The sequence below is a fragment of the Nematolebias whitei genome, chromosome 21 (assembly GCF_014905685.2).
Source record: "Nematolebias whitei isolate Nwh7 chromosome 21, NemWhi1, whole genome shotgun sequence".
In the NCBI taxonomy this organism is placed as follows: Eukaryota; Metazoa; Chordata; class Actinopteri; order Cyprinodontiformes; family Rivulidae; genus Nematolebias; species Nematolebias whitei.
Genome location: NC_056518.1, coordinates 35,515,004 through 35,536,198, shown reverse-complemented (window position 1 = coordinate 35,536,198; position 21,195 = coordinate 35,515,004). Strand labels below are relative to the sequence as shown.

The 21,195-nt window shown below is 40.5% G+C and overlaps 1 protein-coding gene across 1 annotated transcript in view; it reads right to left on the bottom strand.

Moving 5' to 3' along the window:
- LOC119427267 (glutamate receptor ionotropic, NMDA 3B) overlaps window positions 1-21,195 on the bottom strand; it is a 102,630-nt gene that overhangs the window by 7,805 nt on the left and 73,630 nt on the right. The window contains exons 10-11 of the mRNA XM_037694848.1: window positions 16,201-16,365; window positions 9,983-10,050 (exon numbers count right to left, since the gene is read on the bottom strand). Coding sequence (XP_037550776.1) covers window positions 9,983-10,050; window positions 16,201-16,365 — 233 coding nt within the window. The remainder of the gene's footprint in view (window positions 1-9,982; window positions 10,051-16,200; window positions 16,366-21,195) is intronic.

The window sequence follows — 21,195 nt, the reverse complement described above, 5'->3', positions numbered from 1 at the left end:
GCCACAACAGATAAGATCTGGCCTACATGCAAAGTAATTTTTATTGCTAGGGATTCAAATTGGTTTGTAATTGTTTTAGCAGACACCAGTTGAGAATCCAGGCTTGTTCTGATGTAAATGTGACCCCACCTCCCTTTTTCAGACGGTCAGAATGGTAGATGTTAAATCATCAATTGTCACCTCATTATCCAAAATTGATTTGGATAGCAAAGTTTCAGAAATGAAAATTACATTAGCACCAGAAGAATGAACCCAAATTATCAACAAATCAACAAAGTCCATGCTCAATAATCCAGGTATACAATCCAAGAATTTTCAGTCATGTCATATGGACAATTTTTTATTTTTTGTGCGGAAACATTTCACCTTCCATCCAGAAGGCTTCATCAGTCAAGGAAACAAAACAATTTTTCAAGGGAGGCTGCATGTGTTAAGGTGCAAATAATGAATTCCTGACATGTTTTTAAAATCATTTGGTGTGCAGTAATGTTTGGGGGGACTAGGGTCGGGCTGGATCTCGGACAGCAATAACAACATTATTATTAGACATTTTCTCATGTTTTTTGTGACAGCTGTGTAATTAATTACAGGAGTTAATATTTTGACACTTAGCCCCCATAATCAATTCATGTTGAGAAGAATTTATAAAGAAATTATTACTCAGAACCCAAAAACTGTGAAGTTTACAGGGAAGGGTAGATCCAGATGAGTTAAAAGGTTCAGCGACTCGAAATGGTCAGAGATCAGAACATGATGAAAATGGAATAGAAGAGTTTCAGTCCAGACAGCATCATGGTTCAAATGGACTAACAAGCCCATCATGGCAGTCCAGCTGCAGATTGAATTTGGCTGAGGGGAGCTCCAGCACGTCAGTGTAGACAAATCACTCCTGCTGCTTTCATGGTGAACAGAAGCTGGGTCCAGAACCAACAGGCAGAAACAGGTAATTTTCAACCTTTATTTAGACAGGTAAATTCCATTGAGCTTCGAGGACTCATTTACAAGAGAGACCTGATTTCAACAAAGAATGATGACAACAATGGACAACAGCGACAACAATAAACAGTTATAAAAAGTCATACTTTTTTTTTTAAACAAATAGGATGGCTAAAATAAAGTAACGAAAAACAGCTAGATTCTAAGGCAAATGTAGAAAACTAAAAACAGGAACATGTCTGCATTGGTCCCTGCCAGGAGTCCAACAGATTCTTAAAGCCACTTAGAGAGGTCAAGGTCGAGAGCTTCAAATCTTTTGTAAGATATTCCAGGAAACAGGAGCGGAGTAGGAGAAGGTCCTTTTGCCTAGTTCAGTCCTCACTGAGGGAACACTGCAGGTAATAATGTCCTGAGAGCGCACGCCGTAGCTGCACTCACGCAACTGAAATATATTTCTATCAGTATTATATTTGTAATGAAAGTCGTGTACACTAATGGTCTGCAGTATAATTGCATGTTAAAACGATGTAGAACCTTTATTTCTGGGGGGGTGGGGGGAGGGTGTTCCGGTAGGAAGGAATTTCACTTACACTCTTGCACTCTGCAACAAGCCTGACGATTGTTTACATCAAGGGTGAAAGTATTATTGACTGAGGCTGGTCACGTGGGTAAGAGTAGGCTGTCCTATGAGTGGAGATGACAACACCAAGGGGTGTGACCAGTTTCTGAAGAAAAGTGTGGAGCACTCTGTAAACAGGGTCTGTTCGAGTGAAATAGGCACACGTTGTGTGAGTTGTAATTTTCACTTCTCTGTACAATAAACCTGCAATAATACTGTGCACATTTGTTTCAGAGCCTGATTCAGACCTTTGAATAATGTAGCATAAATCAGATCAAAGAACAGCGTGAGCTGCCAGAAAGTCCACTCGTTATGGAAGGCATGATCCTGGCTTGGTTCGGATCAACAGAGATCTGATCCAGATGAGAAAAAAAAAATCTGTCGGGTAAAGCCCTCTGTGGGTTCAGAATCTGACCAAACCAAGCTCAGTGAAATGAATGGACGATACCAACAGCATATTCAGAACAGATCCTTTAGCTGATCAGCTCCAACACGGTGGTTCCGTACAGATCCAAAATCCAGGTGAGTACAGATGGAAGATCAGCAGAACTCCAATGCAGATGTCGGTCTTTCTTCAAGCAGTTCCTCCTTGGCACTTCCCGGCACGAGAGGCTTCCTCCAGGCGAGCAGTGGTCAGACTGGCCATTGAGGCTGGAGCCGTCCTTGGCCCGGTTCTAGTCTGGTTCCATCAAGCTCCTCTGCAGCCAACAGCAAACCCCACAGAGGGGGCCGGTCCTTAGATGAGAAGTATCAGGCTAACCGCTGAGGCCAAGACTGGCTCGATTCTGGTCTGGCTCGGTTCAACTTACTCCTGGACTGACTGCAGACAACCATGAGGAGAGCTGGTCTGACCAGCAAACGCAAAAACACACAGAAATCCCGGTTGGAACAAAACAGACCACAGAGGTCCAGATGGAAATTATGGTTGGAATATGGAAAAAAATGCCGGACCTTTGGACAATGCCTCCCCTGCTCAAGAGACACCTGGCTAGCAGGCTGCACTCAGAGTGACCAATGGACTGGAAGTGGTCCAGGTCTTGGACCAAAAAATTCCCAGACGGTTCCGTTCAGCTCTCTGAGCCCATTGAACACCAAAGACGATTGGAAGTGGGACTAAACTATTAGTCCAGTTCGAAAACGGATCAGTTTGATGTTATAGGATTGTGGAGAAGCCGAGGAGCTGTCGTTCTGCTGCTGGTGAGCTGCTGTGTTTAGTTTCCTAAACTTAAGGGGAATTTGATCTTGATGTTATCTCATGAGTTTGAGCATTTAAGCATTTAGGTGGAACTTACATTTTAGAAATTAGACTACCAAATGTAAATATTACAATTATTGAGGCCTCTACAGATCGACCAGATTCCCACCTTTATGTCTAACCAATGTCATTATTTCCGCACCACTCTGACAACTCCAGCTTCACGGTCATTCTTCTTTGTGCACAACACAAATGCCAGAGGACAGAGTGCCAAAACTGTTTTTATGCCCAAACCCCCACATTATTTAAGACAATCTTTGATTTATATTTCATGAAGTCCCACATTTTCTTGCTTCTAGACATCATTTTGATGGTGCAAAGAGGAGAATCATGCATGCAGGATATATTTATATCCATTACCATCTATACAGGTCCTTCTAAAAAAATTAGCATATTGTGATAAAGGTCATTATTTTCCGTAATGTAATGATAAAAATGAAACTTTCATATATTTCAGATTCATTGCACACCAACTGAAATATTTCAGGTCTTTAATTGTTTTAATACTGATGATTATGGCATACAGCTCATGAAAACCCAAAATGCCTGTCTCAAAAAATTAGCATATTTCATCCCACCAATGAAAGACAAGTGTTTTTAATACAAAAAACGCCAACCTTCAAATAATCATGTTCAGTTATGCACTCAATACTTGGTCGGGAATCCTTTTGCATGAATGACTGCTTCAATGCGGCGTGGCATGGAGGCAATCAGCCTGTGGCACTGCTGAGGTGTTATGGAGGCCCAGGATGCTTCGATAGCGGCCTTAAGCTCATCCAGAGTGTTGGGTCTTGCATCTCTCAACTTTCTCTTCACAATATCCCACAGGTTCTCTATGGGGTTCAGGTCAGGAGAGTTGGCAGGCCAATCGAGCACAGTAATACCATGGTCAGTAAACCATTTACCAGTGGTTTTGGCACTGTGAGCAGGTGCCAGGTCATGCTGAAAAATGAAATCTTCATCTCCATAAAGCTTTTCAGCAGATGGAAGCATGAAGTGCTCCAAAATCTCCTGATAGCTAGCTGCATTGACCCTGCCCTTGATAAAACACAGTGGACCAACACCAGCAGCTGACATGGCACCCCAGACCATCACTGACTGTGGGTGCGTCACACTGGACTTCTGGCATTTTGGCATTTCCTTCTCCCCAGTCTTCCTCCAGACTCTGGCACCTTGATTTCCAAATGACATGCAAAATTTGCTTTCATTCGAAAAAAGTACTTTGGACCACTGAACAACAGTCCAGTGCTGCTTCTCTGTAGCCCAGGTCAGGCGCTTCTGCCGCTGTTTCTGGTTCAAAAGTGGCTTGACCTGGGGAATGCGGCACCTGTAGCCCACTTCCTGCACACGCCTGTGCACGGTGGCTCTGGATGTTTCTACTCCAGACTCAGTCCACTGCTTCCGCAGGTCCTCCAAGGTCTGGAATCGGCCCTTCTCCACAATCCTCCTCAGGGTCCGGTCACCTCTTCTCGTTGTGCAGCGTTTTCTGTCACACTTTTCCCTTCCCACAGACTTCCCACTGAGGTGCCTTGATACAGCACTCTGGGAACAGACTGTTCGTTCAGCAATTTCTTTCCGTGTCTTACCCTCTTGCTTGAGGGTGTCAATGATGGCCTTCTGGACAGCAGTCAGGTCGGCAGTCTTACCCATGATTGCGGTTTTGAGAATGAACAAGGCTGGGAGTTTTTAAAAGCCTCAGGAATCTTTTGCAGGTGTTTAGAGTTACGTCGTTGATTCAGATGGTTAGGTTATAGCTTGTTTAGAGAACCTTTTCATGATATGCTAATTTTTTGGGGCAGGCATTTTGGGTTTTCATGAGCTGTATGCCATAATCATCAGTATTAAAACAATTAAAGACCTGAAATATTTCAGTTGGTGTGCAATGAATCTGAAACATATGAAAGTTTCATTGTTATTACATTATGGAAAATAATGACCTTTATCACAATATGCTATTTTTTTGAGAAGGACCTGTAAATGGAGGTGTGTCAGAAGAAGTGTCTGATGTGTGCTCAGTTCCATATTGGACAAGAAGTCTGAAGGCAAGGTGCATAGAAACTGAACTTGATTCCCACAAACAGCATACTCCATAGTGGAAAAAAACAGTTTGCTGGTGCTAAGATGGCCTCCAGATGGCCTATGGACTATGCTGTCTGTGGTAATCAGTTTGTTTTGGTGGCTCCTCAGATTGAAGAAGTCCTTTGGATGAAGGACGAAACGTCTCAGTAAAAAATAAAATTAAAATAAAATTAAAAAAAAACATCCAGATGACCTGACTGAAAATTGTTGGGTTTTCAGTACAATCCAACATTTTTCAGTCAGGTTTGACTGAAAAATGTTGGATTGTATACCTGGATTATTGAGCATGGACTTTGTTGTTATCAGGATAATGTATTTCCCCACTTAAAATTTGGAAATATCTTGTCCCAAAATGATGCAGAGTCCATGCATTTATCTCCTCTAAGCTAAACTCAAAGCAGTCTGCTCCTCAGATTTATAGTGTTAACTTGTTTTTTTTTGTATATGTGAATGTTTGCATTCACAGTGCCCTGAGACAACTTTTATTGTGACTTGGCGCTATATAAATAAACTCAATTGAATTGAATTGAATTGTCTATTGTCTATAATCTGGTCGTCTAAAAAGTCTTCAGACTAACCAAAAAGCTGCTGCTAGAGTTCTTATGAGTTAGAAGAGATCATATCTACAGTTTAAGTTTATCTCCATGGGTTTCTTGTAAAATTCAAGTAAAATTTACAATGTCTCTTTTAACCTACAAAGCTCTCAAAAAAAAAAACAAGCTTCAACTTACAATTAAAATCTTATTGTTCCATATTTTTTTTAAACGAGCCCTTTGCTCTCAGTCTGCAGGTTTATTTGTTGTTCCTAAAGTTTCTAAACGTAGAATGGGAGGCAGAGTTTTGTTATCAGATTCTTTTCTTGTGGAACCAACTTCCAGTTTCTGACTGTGATGCTGACTCCATCTACTTGTAAGACTAAGCTTAAGACTTTCTCTTTTGATTATTCCTATAGCTAGGGTTGGCTTAGGTTTCCTGTAGTGGTGTAATGGTACATGTGGGTGTATTGAACCGTTTCAGTACGACATGTTCGGTTCGGTCCACGTGTGTACCGTTTGTTATTTTTCACTCATAAAATTTTATTAGCAAGAGATTATAAATGGTAAATGGACTGCACTTATATAGCGCATTTCTATCTTATTTCAAGATACTCAAAGCTCTTTACAACAATCTGTGTCCTCATTTACCCATTCATAAAACACTTTACTAGATCTCTACAAAGCTAACTGAACAAATCATTCTGAAGAGACAAATTCAGAGCTTTATCAAATTCAAACACCGATGGGTACACATCGGAGGCTATGAGGGGTTCAGTGTCTTGCCCAGGGACACTTTGACATGTGACTGCTGGTGGATTCGAACCCCCAATTCTCGCATTGGAGGACGACTGCTCTATCCACTCAGCCACAGCTGCCCCATTATTCACCCTGGAACTAAAGTTCCTAAGCATGTTTCAGCATGGCGCTTTTAACTGTCGCAGTCTTACAGCACGAGTAGCAGCCTAGCATGTTGTTGCGGTCTCCTGTTTGGGAACATTATGGCTTTCTTTTAAAAAGACAAGTGGACAAATCCAAAGCTGTGTGTCAATGTTTCATGGAGATTGGATCTGTAGCAGGCAAAACGTCTAACTATTTAACAGACTTGAAACGATGTCATCCTAACATGAACGTCGATTCTACAAGCAAGAAAAGCAGCTTGGTGCAAACACCGATAACAGTAGCATTTTAACAACCTTCATCAGGTAACTCAGATCAGTCCAAAGCAATAACACAAGCTATAGGAGTTTTTTATAGCTATGGCTCTATGTCTGTATTCTGTTGTTGATGTGCCGGCTTTAAGCATATGATTAACGTTTTTGAGCCCCGCTGCGACATCCCATCACATCAACACTTCAGCAAAAAGTTATAGCAGCACTTTTTATGAAAAAAGCTAAAACTGATCGTCAAAAAGCCCTGGACCAGATTTAAAGCGCTGCCACATATCGATGATGATAAGCGAGAGATTCAACCACCTCACATCAGAAATGATGATGTTCAAGAAGAGGTATCGTTATTGTATTATTATGATCTAATTAACTTTCTAAATTTTAAATGATAATCTTATTAATTATTTTTTATATACCCATTTGTGTTTTCAGTTTGAGGATGTCACTGAGATAGCAGCTGAGTCGTCTTCATCTTCATGGAAATCATCCACCAGATCACCTCCAGCTAACAAGTCTGTGATGATTGAACTCTGAACTTTTCCAGGGACAGGAAGTACCAAGTCCCTTTTGGATCAGGTCCAAGAAGAGGTTCATGAGTACAGAGCTTCAGGGTTTCCTTCCCTTGAAGCTGACTCTTCTTTGGTGGAAAGACAATGAGGACAAATACAAACCGGATTCCAAAAAGTTGGGACACTAAACAAATTGTGAATAAAAACTGAATGCAATGATGTGGAGGTGCCAACATCTAATATTTTATTCAGAATAGAACACAAATCACAGATCAAAAGTTTAAACTGAGAGAATGTATCATTTTAAGGGAAAAATCTGTTTCCAAATTTCATGGCGTCAACAAATCCCAAAAAAGTTGGGACAAGCCCATTTTTACCACTGTGTGGCATCCCCCCTTCATCTTACAGCAACAGATGTCTGGGGACAGAGGAGACCAGTTTCTCCAGTTTAGAAATAGGAATGCTCTCCCATTCATGTCTAATACAGGCCTCTAACTGTTCAATCGTCTTGGGCCTTCTTTGTCGCACCTTCCTCTTTATGATGCACCAAATGTTCTCTATAGATGAAAGATCTGGACTGCAGGCTGGCCATTTCAGTACCCGGATCCTTCTCCTACGTAGCCATGATGTTGTGATTGCTGCAGAATGTGGTCTGGCATTATCGTGTTGAAAAATGCATGGTCTTCCCTGAAAGAGATGACGTCTAGATGGGAGCACATGTTGTTCTAGAACCTGAACATAGTTCTCTGCATTAATGGTGCCTTTCCAGACATGCAAGCTGCCCATGCCACAAGCGCTCATGCAACCCCATACCATCAGTGATGCAGGCTTCTGAACGGAGCGTTGATAACAACTTGGGCTATCCTTGTCCTCTCTGGTCCGGATGACACAGCGTCCCAGTGTTCCATAAAGAACTTCAAATCGTGACTCATCTGACCACAGAACAGTCTTCCATTTTGCCACACTCCATTTTAAATGACCCCTGGCCCAGTGCAAACGTCTGAGCTTGTGGAGCTTGCTTAGAAATGGCTTCCTCTTTGCACTGTAGAGTTTCAGCTGGCAACGGAGGATGGCACGGTGGATTGTGTTCACTGACAATGCTTTCTGGAAGTATTCCTGAGCCCATTCTGTTATTTCCTTGACAGTGGCATTCCTGTTTGAGGTGCAGTGACGTTTAAGGGCCCGGAGATCATGAGCATCCAGTAGAGTTTTACGGCCTTGACCCTTACGCACAGCGATTGTTCCAGATTCTCTGAATCTTTTGATGATGTTATGCACGGTTGATGATAACTTAAAAGTCTTGGCTATTTTACGCTGGGTAACACCATTCTGGTATTGCTGCACTATCGATCTGCATAACAATGGTGGAATTGGTGATCCTCTTACCATCTTGGCTTCTAAGAGACACTGACACTCTGAGAAGCTCTTTTTATACCCAATCATGTTGTCAATTGTCCTAATTAGTGTTCTTTGGTCTTCCAGCTGTTCGTTATATGCTCATTTTCCTTTTTTCAGCCACTTATTGCTACTTGTCCCAACTTCTTGGGGATTTGTTGACACTGAAATTTTGAAGCAACGTATTTTTCCTTTAAAATGTTACATTTACTCAGATTAAACTTTTGATCTGTCATCTATGTTATATTACGAATAAAATATTGGCATTTGCCATCTCCACATCATTGCATTCAGTTTTTATTCACAATTTGTTTAGTGTCCCAACTTTTTTGGAATCCGGTTTGTACAGCCACTCTCTATTCCTGCTACCGGTTAGTGAGCGGTTTTCTCCACCACTGGAGATATTCACTGCAAGTAGATCTGTGCTTTTGGCAGAAAATGTGGACAAGTTGGTCTTTTTGTCCAAAAACTTAAAACTTGATTACTTACATTGTAAACAGTCTGTTGCTGCTTATTGTTCTGGTTCTGACTGTTATTGTATTTATTAAGATTTTTATTATTGTTAGTATATTTATTGTATAGAGTGCCATTTATTTAAAATATAATCCAAATGGGTCACTTTTATTTATTTTTATACAAACATATTGTTTACTTGGCATATTTTCAAAATAAACATTTTGTAAGTCTTTATTTTGGCCTTTTTTGTAACAAAAATTGACCGAACCAAGCTCTCCCTGAAACCGAACCAAACCGAAATGTGATTATAGCGTACCGTTATATTCCTAGTTTCCTGAGTTATCACTTAGTTCTGCTGCTACTTGCTTAGACAGCTGGAGGACGAGCAGATCATATTTCTCAACTGTGCTGCTGTCTTTTCTTGCTCTACTCGCCATATCATATTTGTAATCATTTCCATCATTACTTTGTTTTTTTCCTCATTCTTTCCATAGTAACTACACCTGACCTGATCATTCTTTTTATGTCTTTATCTGTCCTCTCTAACCCCAACCAGTTGAGGCAGATGGTTGTTTATCCTAAACCTATTTGAGTTGGAGGATTCTTCCTGTTAAAAGGAGCCTTTTTTGTTTACTTTTGCTTATGTGTTGCTCAGGATGATGAAAGTGAAGATAAAAAATATTTAAAAAAAAAACTAATCTGTATTTTATAATGTTTTTGAATGTTTTTGAACAGTCCCCTGAAATGACTTTTGTTGCGAGTTGGTACTCTAAAAATAAATATAATTTAAATATTGAATTATTTATGTCTGAGAATTTTAATGCAAAGATGATTTGATGTTGATTTTCTTTTTAACAGCAATATTTTTTCATATTAAAGATATATAGTAACTGTGTAAGTGTTAGTGTAGGTTTGCACATAAAACATGAAGACATTTCATTCCAAAGTTTTCTTAGAATCATATTTCATTGCAGAACTTGCTGAAATGAACAGAAATTGGAGGTGTAACAAAATGTCATTGAGCTCATTACTTCTGGTCGAGGCCGGTCAGCTCCTTCCCAGCATCCTCGTATGCAGTGTTAAGAGCTCTGTGGATTTTCTGCAAGCACAGATAGGAATAGGAATCAGAAATCTGTTATGGCTTTATGAGACCTGCAGAAAACCAGTAGAGGTACATTTAGATAAGCTAATATTCTTCTACCCAGCTGCACAGGCCAGCTGTGACAGCTCTTTTTTTTTTAAAAAAACAAAAAAACTACTTAAGTTCTCCTTTGAATTAAAAAAACCTTATATGCCTAAAATCTTAGGACCCATTACATAATCAGTTGCTTAAATCCATTTTGATTAAAGAGGTTAAGTTAGTCTGACCATCTCCAAACCAAGGTGTGCTTTATTTTTTTAAATTTCCTGCTGTATGTTTGACAGTCTCTGCAAAAAATACATTTTTTACACATTGGAATAATCACATGGCACAAAACAGAAACATTTTATCAGATAGCTGTTAGTTTGGTGATGGATATTGGGAGGCTGCTCTGAACTGGCTGCACTTTCAGAGATATAGCAAACAAATATGAAGAGTCTAGATGCTCAAAATGCTATTTCCATTATTCACACCAAAAACTGCCATGGGCATCTCATTTAAAATTGGTTAGGGCAGCAGAAACAGACAAGTGACCTTTAAGTTTATTCTTTGGGGTTTTTTTCTAACTCCTACAAATGCTTGTGTGCAGAATGAGATTCTGCAGATTTTATCTAATAATCAACATGTATATTATTAGGTAGAAATATTTTTACATTAGCTCAAATTATATAGTTATTTTAAAAATCTGACCAAAATCTGGCACATAACATTTGAATATAAAACTAGAAAGTTCCTGAAGGAACTTCGATGGGGACTGCCACATTGCAGCTATTTTAAAATGCTGATTTGACAATACTAAGTTTTGGGCATTGCTCTCAGCTACTACCACACCAGATTTCAGCTGAATGGCTCTAAAAACATTTGAGTTATATCCATTTGATTATATTTTTGGTGGCTATCTTGCATTTATAGATTTGAATTCAGAATTAATTGTGCATTTCTGTGAGGTACCACCACATCAAATTTCATCTCAATTTCTTTTAAAATAGCTGCCTTAACGTATCGTTTCCCTTTTTGCTAAGATGGCCATTTTGGATTATTAATTTGCATGAGGAATGTATAACAACTAGCTCTCAGCTACAACCATACAAAGTTTCATCTCAATATCTCAAAGAAAGACTGTTAGTCAATTTAGAGTTTTCTGAGTTAGCTGTGGCAGCCATCTTGAACCAAATTGGCTCCAAAAGTTAATCAGTGTTTTGTTCAGGGACCTCTCAACTCTAGGTCATGTGACCTCATTGAGGCTGTTGGAGGCTCTGAAGAGTTCTGTCAGTGTTTTCAATGAGGAAAAGTTGTGTTGTTAGCAAATTATGTCACCATGGTAACTAGAAATGCCAATAAAAGTAATAGCACACGTCACAGAGACAAGCCGGGCATTTTGAGATAACATTTGTGAGTTGAGGTTCGGGACACATTAAAGTTTAAGGAAGAGCAAGACCCTTTTCAGGTAGATAAGAGGAGGCTGCCTTCAGGCAATCCCCAATGATTATGCCCTTTTTTCACAGTGACGGCTCGGATCAGGTCAGTTCAGCTCGGTACGCGTTGTGTTTCCATTAATGATGCACCAATCCACATTTTTTTTACTTCCAATCCGATACCTAAATCTAAATATCGTCCGATACTGATCCAGTTCCAATATCATCATCATAGCTTTTATATGAGGCTGTAATAATCTCCTCTCAAGTACAATTTATACAAATCTATGCATGCATGTCCAAAAAAGCAACTCTAGGTAAGTTTTATTAATGTTGGATAAGTTTGAAAGTTAGAATTAAATTCTGCTAACACAAAACATGTTGCTTTTTATTCCAAGCTTTAAAGTGGATATTAAAGTGATTAATTAAAGTGATTGTTTAAAGTTTTTTTTTTTTTAATAAAGGGCAGATATAAGATTTTTCTTCTTTCTACACTCTTTTCATTCGATGTTTTCTTTTTGATGAATTTGTTTTGTGTCTTTTAAATTAATGAATATATGAATTAAATAAAATAAAATGTTAAATGGCTTTAAACCTCTGCTAAGTTCATGGCATAAACCAACAGACATGTTCCTGTTTTTAGTTATTTACATCACTTTATTCATACAGATAGTCTCATTGAGCCATGAGAACTCATTTTCAATAGGGACCTGTTTAGGGAGCAGATGGTGGTTAAGGGCCTTGCTCATGGGCCCAGAGTGGGGCGAATGAGGGTGGGGGCAGGTGTGGGTGCTTCACCTACCCCACCCACATTTTTGATATTGTTGGTTCTGGGGCTTGAACCGGCGATCTTCCGATCACAGGCCCACCTTTTCTAGCCTCTGCGCCACCACTCCCCGCAATTTATTTTTAGCTTTGATTTAAATTTTTTTCTTTTGTGATTTGTACATCTGTGGGTTAGAATAATGTTGAACTAAAGGCTGTATCTCTTCTTTAAACATGTTTGAGGAAAATATTCCAAAGAGATCAAATATTTTTTTCTTTTTGTGATTTCATCCGAGTTAACTTTAGCAGATTATTTAATAGTCATTAAAGTGAACACATGTGTTCATGATAAAGCCAGCACAGTTTTATTTTTTTTATTTTCCCTAATAAAAAAAAGACAATATTTTTTATACATAAAATGTTTTTTTTAATCGTTTCCATCCTCCGCCCGTCTGCCAGGATCGGGATTTGGCCTTCATGATCATGCGAGTCTTTGAGTCAGCAGCTCAAATGATCCTCCGCGGTGACCGGAGCTCGAAGCCACAGAAGCACAACAAAAATGCCTGAACTTCAGCATTCATCCTATTTGTAAAAAAAAAAAAACAAAAAAAAAACCTGCAGTATGACTTTTTATAATTGTTTGTTGTTGTTGCTTTTGTCCATTGTTGTCATTTTTCTTTGTTGAAATCAGGTCTCTTGTAAATGAGTCCTTGAGGCTCAATGGGATTACCTGTCTAAATAAAGGTTGAATGAATTAGACCACGGTTTGTCATTATTGTTTTTAAAATCTTAAAAATAGATCCAGCTGCTGTTCTGAGTTCCGAGTAATTGCAAATGGCAGATGGGTGAAAAGTTTCTTAAAGATCCAGTGACTCCTCCCCCTGACCAATCAGTGACCAACAGTGTTCTGACGTCACATTTTTTGTGCTGGCTCGGCTCGCTTAGACCCTTTGAGAAGCAGGGACAAAATAGGGACCTGTTTCACAAAATAATGATAATGGAAAAGCGCTCAAAACCGTAGTGAACCGAGCTGATCTGATCCGAGCTTTCACTGTGGAAAAGGGGGCATTAGTCTCAGATAAAATATAACTGTGTACACAATTTTGTTTCACCACATGTACCACATGTGGTACGAATGACAATAAAGACACCTTGACATTGATAATGACGTTAAACTGACAAAGAACTAGAATGTGTGGTTTTAACCAGTTATCAGAGCAGCTTAAAAGAATGTCAGATTGTTTAAATTTCCAAGATAAATTATGGGCAACTTATTGAGCCTAATTACATCATTAAAGTATTTTATTCACATTAATTAAAGTAATATCAAAGGTCAAACTGTATTTGTCCTCAAGGAAAAATGTCAGATTTTCTGTGTTATTCTGCGTTTTAAACACTAGAAGGCACACATCACCTACAGGCAAAGCATATACGACTACGCCACGGTTGCAGTTGGATTTCGGACAGTAAAATTAAAGTTACAACTGATCTTTGATAGTTTCTTTAATGTTAATCACAGCCAAAGGTGATAATGTTTCACCTGCTTTGGAATTAGCAAAAATATTTTTTTAACCAGTGGACAGGCTTTAATGAAATTCTCAAAGTAATCATTGAATGTACACTGATTAAGGTTTAGAGTCAGTCCGATACAAGATGGCTTCCAAAGCCAAGTGACTAAAAACAAAACATAAAAATTGTTATCATTTTTAAGATATTTCTCTAAACTTTTGTGGTACGGGCTGAAACTAATCTCCTTTTTATATTCTGAATGCTTCCAAATTGCATTAGATTCACAATGTTATTTAAAATTATCAATATAACCATTGGCTGTAGAGTTAATTAAAATGATCAATATAACCATTGGATGCAATGTTATTTAAAATTATCAATATAACCATTGGATTAAATGTTACTTAAAATGATCAATATAATCATTGGCTGTAATGCTATTTAAAATGATCAATATAACCATTGGATGTCCATCCATCCATCCATTTTCTTCCGCTTATCCAGGGTCAGGTCATGGGGGTAGCAGCCTAAGTAGGGAGGCCCAGACTTCACTCTCACCAGCCACGTGGTCCAGCTCCTCTGGCGGAATCCCAAGGTGTTCCCAGGCCAGCCGAGAAACATGGTCCCTCCAACATGTCCTGGGTCTTCCTCTGTGTCTCCTCCCGGTGGGATGTGTCCGGAACACCTCACCAGGGAGGCATCCGGGAGGCATCCTAACCAGATGCCCGAGCAACCTCAACTGGCTCCTCTCGACGTGGAGAAGCAGCGGCTCTACTCCGAGTCCCTTCCAGATGACCGAGCTTATCACCCTATCTCTAAGGAAGAGCCCAGACACCCTGTGGAGAAAACACATTTTGGCCACTTGAGCTCAAGCATCCTCCCCACCATTGCCGCAAACTCACCACTAGGTAGTGGTCAGTAGACAGCTCCGCCCCTCTTTTCACTCGAGTGTCCAAGACATGCAGCCGCAGATCAGATGAGATGACAACAAAGTCTATCATCGAACTACGGCCTAGGGTGTCCTGGTGCCAAGAGCACATATGGACACCCTTATGCTTGAACGAGGTGTTATGAACAATCCATGACAAGCACAGAAGTCCAACAACAGAACACCACTCGGGTTCAGATCCGGGGGGGCGTTCCTCTGAACCACACCCCTCCAGGTCTTACTGTCATTGCCCACGTGAGCATTGAAGTCCCCCAGCAGAACAAGGGAGTCCCCAGGAGGTGCACTCTCCAGTACCCCCTCCAAGGACTCCAAAAAGGGTGGGTAATCTGAACTGCCGTTAGGTGCATAAGCACAAATGATAGTCAGAACCCGTCCCCCCACACGGAGGCGGAGAGAGGCTACCCTCTCATTCACTGGGGTGAACCCCAACATACAGGCACCAAGATGGGGGTGCAACAAGTATGTCCACTCCTGCTTGGCGCCTCTCACCAGGAGCAACTCCAGAGTGGAAGAGTGTTCAACCCCTCTCAAGGAAACTGGTTCCAGAGCCAGAGCTAGAGCCATGCGTATAGGTGAGTCCGACTATTCCTAGCCAGAACCTCTCAACCTCATACACCAGCTCAGGCTCCTTCCCCACCAGAGATGTGACATTCCATGTCCCAATAGCCAGCTTCTGTAGCCGAGGATCAGACCACCAGGGTCCTCGCCCTCGGCCACCACCCATCCCACATTGCACCCGACCTTTTTGGCCCCTCCCACAGGTGGTGACCCCATGGGAAGGGGGCCCATATCTCCTCTTCAGGTTGTGCCCGGCCGAGCTCCATGGGTAAAATCCCGGCCACCAGGTGCTCGCCACCATGCCCCACCTCCAGGCCTGGCTCCAGAGTGGGGCCCCGGTGACCCACGTCTGGGCCAGGGAACAGAGAGTTCATTTATTTTTCTCATCATAGGGGTGTTTGGGCTGCACTTTGTCTGGCCCCTCACCATTGGATGTAGTGTTATTTAAAATGATCAATATAACCATTGGATGTAATGGTATTTATAATGATCAATATAACCATTGGGTGTAATGTTATTTATAATAATCAATATGACCATTGGATGTAAAGGTTTTAGAAACTCAAGTTTCAAGGTTTTCTGTCTCAAGATGGATTCCACAGCTAATTTACATTTTAAAAACACAAAAGTTGTTATAAGATGGTCAATCTTAAATATATTGGGCTCAGAATTGATGTGGTAGTAGCTGTTAATCACAATACATACAGTATATCACATCACATAGCGTATTGAGCATGGACCTTTTTTGGTATATCACATGGTACTGCACAAAACGTTTTCGGTTTTGACCAAAACTTTACCATTTCTCAATAAAAGATGATTGGCTAAAACTCTGGCATGAAAGGCGGTGGTCAACATGCATTTCCTCCAAGGATTGGTAGGCCTTGAGTGAAAGAACATGCATTCACCCACCTGACTGGTGTGTAGCCAGTACTGCAGAGTTGGCGAGCGCCGGAGGTGGGGTATGACCAGGTGATAAAAGGTGTGTTCACCTGCCAAGGTCAGCAAGGCTCCGCCAACCCCCATACACAACAACACAAACAACCCGGAAAAATGCTGGATCCCCATCTGTAAAGTCTGAGGAGGCAGTTGCAGAAAGAGAGAAAACACTAAGAATGTGGATGAAGGGAAAAAAAAATCAGTGAAACATTGAGCCAACAAAAATACAAAAGCAAATATTCAAAAAGCGTTCAATACAAAAAGCAAATATGATTTATTTATATCAAATAAGCATCATTAAGGCCACTGTATGTGACTGTTGGAAAACTGTGATCAGTGTTTTGTGCTGTGCTAAAGGACATCTCACCCTGTTGCCATCATCCTGCCTTGGAACTTATCACTTCTCTGTCCCCGGGGAGAGACAGGGCTGATACAGTCTGGAGCAAGAGAGACTCACTGTCTGTAGCTGGAGCCTCTGACAGATAAGAGCTGCTAATGTTCATGTGTGCATAGCACTATAAACAAAGACAGGTCCAAGAACAACGCAGTTCAACTGTGGACAATGTACTGGTCATTCTGTGAAAGCTCAATGATTCTGTGCTCATCTGTGTTGGATCTCCTTGCATGAGAGTGAAGCTGGTTGAATCTTCATGCCTCTGAGTCTGTAGTCATTGAATGAGCCTCTTAATTATTTTTTTTAACATCTGGTCCTCCGAGCACAAAGTCCAACATCTTTCCTGGGCTGCCAGGTTTGGATCAGATATTGTGCACAGAGAGTCTGGGACTCCAAAATTAAAAGTCCCCCAGCCGAATTGCCATTCACAGAGGCCTGAAATCTGCCTCAGAGGAGTGTGATGGATCCAATTAGAGACTGACCACATTGGCTACAACTGGTGAAGAGCAGATTTGTATTTATATCTGATATATTTTTTTCTTTTTCTTCCGGTTGAGTGAATACTGGCACATCTGGCTGCTGCTGCTTAACGGTTGTTTTTGAGGTTTTTTGAAAAATTTGTCAAGAGTTTCTGCACTGTTTGACAACGGACCAGATTAAGATGTGGATCCAGAGAGTGCATGTGTGGTCTGTACTAACCTGGGCTGTTTAATCCATTGTCCACCACCTGGTGACAGCTCTCCTTCAGTACACTGCCATAGAGCTTTTGCGACTCCAATTCCACCTAGCTGTCCCTTCACCTGTGGCTCTTCACCTCCATCCAGACATCACTTTTAATCCCCACTGCAAGTACATCCACCAAGGGTCCCAGCGAAACTTTAATATCAGTGACACTAACAAAGTAGAACCCTTTTGATCCAGAACTTGTCGTCCTCCCTGTAATACTGACAGGGCTGTCAACTGCAATGTGTTGGCCCACCTGGCTAGGTTGGCTAATCCTACAGTCAAGCATCGCAATTCCAACATAAACTTTGGTCTATTAAACATCCGCTCTCTCGCTGGTAAGGGACATCTAATCTGGGATCTTCTTTTTGAACACAAGTTAGACTTTCTTTGCTTGACTGTAACACAGCAACATCCCAATGACTTTGTTTACCTCAATGACTCAACTCCACCCGAGTTTGTTTACATACATCTGTCACCCTCACAACTTTGGTAGAGGCAGAGGTCTCGCGATAGTTCATCAGAAGCACTAGAAAGTCCTCCTTCTCCCCGTCTCTGGCCCCTCTTCTACTCATTTGAATACACCGCATCACAGCTCCCTGGATCTACTCCTATTATTTTATGTACCATTTATCGGCCACCTAAGCCAAATAAGAATTTTTTATATGACTTTGCTGCTCTTCTCACTCATCTCTCTGTTCTCTCTCCCAGTATTATTATTGTTGGTGACTTTATTTTTATTTTTTTTACCTTTTATTTATCCAGGTAGTCTCATTGAGCCACGAGAACTCATTTCCGTGACTTTAATAGTCACATGAACAATGACAACCTCCTCTCCAGAGAATTTACCTCCTGTCTGGAAAGTTTTGGACTCCAGCAATACATCAAATTCCCCACTTATTCTAAAGGGCATATTCTGGATTAAGTTCTGCTGTCACCCTCATTCACTGCAAAGCCAATTTGTTTCCTCTTTCTGATCATGTTTATTTCTTTTGATGTAAATATAATAGCTTCCAAAACCCTTACTCCTCATGACATTACATTTAGGAAAATTAATGAAATTGATCCTGATATTTTCTCATCTCCTTTAAATGACCTTCTGTCTATTCACTGCTCTTCAACCCCTGATGAACTCACTTCCTACAATAACATCAACCTCCAAAACCTTCTCAACACATTTGCTCCACTCAAACACAAATTTGTTTAATTTTCTTGCTCAACACTATGGTTTACACTCAACCTGCATCATCTCAAAGCCAAAGGACGCCAACTGGAATGTCTGTTCAAGAAAGCTGGACTCACCATACATAAAGAAATATATAATAATCATTTTGTTATATTGTCATTATAAGGACTGCATTGTCTCAGCTAAATCTGAATACTACTCTGGCTTAATCAGTTCTAGTGAAGGTAACCCCAAGTCTCTGTTGTCTTTGTTTGCTAAAATTACTAAGCCCGAGGACTCATTGCCCTCCCACATGTACTTTGCTGACTTTTGCAACTCTCTCATGTCCTTCTTCACTGATAAAATGTTTAATATCCACCAACAACCCTGTAGGAGCTGCTAACACTTACGTTGACTCCATTCTCCCCACTGCCCTCCTGTCATTTACTTTCAATTTTCACTCTTCCTTCCATATCTGATGTAACAAATAGTCATAAATCAAAATCATCCGGCCAGCTCGACCCTCTTCCAACAGTGTTAGTTAAAATGTGTCTCCCTACGTTGGTTCCTCTCATAACCATTATCATTCACTCTCCCCTTAAGACTGGAATTGTTCATCTCTGAAAACTGCTTCTGTCACTCCACTTCTAAAAAAAAAGCCTGGTTTGCTCCTAATAATTTTGATAACTTTCGCACTAATCTTACTTTTATTTCAAAAATCCTTGAAAAAGTTCATGCCTCCCAGCTCCACTCACACCTCAATAAGCATAATTTTTATGAACAATTCCACTCTGGTTTCCGCCCCACCACAGTACAGAAACGGCTTTATTAAGCATCACCAATGACCGTTTAATGGCAGCTGATTATTCTCTTCTCACCATTCTCTTTGATCTCAGTGCAGCATTTGAAACCATTTCTCATAATATCATCCTGAACAGATTAGCATCCATTGGCATTTGTCAAACTCCACTTGCTTAGTTTACCTCATATCTTTCAGGCTGCACTAAGTTTATTCAATTTAAATCCCATTCCTCAAGTTTGTTTCCCATTTCTGCAGGTGTGCCCCAGGGTTCCATATTAGGGCTCCTTTTATTGATTATTTACATGCTCCCTCTTGGCCACATATTCCACAAATGTAATATCAATTTCCATTGCTACGCAGACAACACCCAGCTCTACATTTCCTTAAAATCCAATTCATCCCTTCCACCTATCTCTGTCGAACTGTCTTATGGAAATTAGATCATGGTTTTCCTCTAATTTTATTAAACTTAACAGTAAGAAAACAAAAGTTTTACTTATTGGCACAGCCTCCACTTTAACCAAATCTCAGAGTATTTTATGATCACATTTCAATCTCATTAATTACATCACCCGGTCTGCATATTTTCACTTGTGCAACATTAACTGACTCCGTCCCTTTCTTCAACCTCATGCTGCTGCCATCCTTGTCCATAGCCTTATCACCTCCTGGATCAATTATTGCAACTCTGTTATTTTTTGGTCCCCTGAATAAGTATCTCCATAAACTCAAACTCCTTCAGAACTCTGCAGCTCGGGTCATAAATTGTACTACATCCAGAGAAGATACCACCCTGGTTCTGCAACAGCTTCACTGGGTGCCCATAGAAGCAATACATTTCAAAATTTTAACTCATGCGTTCAAGTGCATCCATAGCCTTGCCCATCCTTATTTGTGTGATCTGCTTCACATCTCCACTGCTTCCTATTCCCTCAGATCCTCATCTGCAACTCATCTTATTGTTCCTTCTGCTCGTCTCCATGGGGAACAGAGCCTTCAGTCACTGTACTCCTCTGGTCTGGAACGCTCTCCCTCCTGTCATCAGGAATACAGACTCCCTTCCCTCTTTTAAATCACAGCTGAAAATACACCTGTTCAAACAGGCATATTCACTTTAACTTGGTTTTAAGTGTTGTCATATCATGACTTGTTTTATATAATTGCTTGCTGATTTAGTTTTTATTAATTGTTTTTATTTGTTTTGTAAGGTGACCTTGGGTTTTTGAAAGGCACACTGAAATAAAATTTATTACTACTACTACTTCTACTATACCTTGATCTCTTTAAATGTGTGAAATCTTTTTATCTTTTTATCTGTTGCTGCTGTTGCTGCTGTTACACTTGAATTTCCCATCCGTGGGACAATAAAGGCTGTTTCTATTTCTATTTCTATTAAGTAGCTTTAAACATCCTGATGCATGCTCAATAATCCAGGTAGAAAAATCCAAAAAAGTTCAATCTGGTCCTCTGGACATTCAAAAAAACAAAACAAAACAAAGCAAATCAACAAAAAAATGTAGAAACGTTTCGTCTCTCATCCGAGAGACTTCCTCAGTCTGAGGAGCTGTATTCAGCTCAGTCTCTTAAATAGCACCGTCTCAGAGTGGATCAACCAGTTTTGCTGCTGACAACCAAAACCAGCTGATCACATGCTCAAGAAGGACCATCAGCCTAACAATGGATCATTAGCACACTGATGGCTGTTTACTGTTCACAGAGGGCTGAGTGATACTAGCAATCACAGCATTGTAAGAGGGGGACAATTGAACCCGGAGGCCTCCACCCCTGTTTAATGATGGACGATTTCTTTTCACAAAGATGGCCTCCTTTACTCCTCTCTCAAACCATCGTTCCTCTCTGTCCAGGATGTGAACATCTTCATCC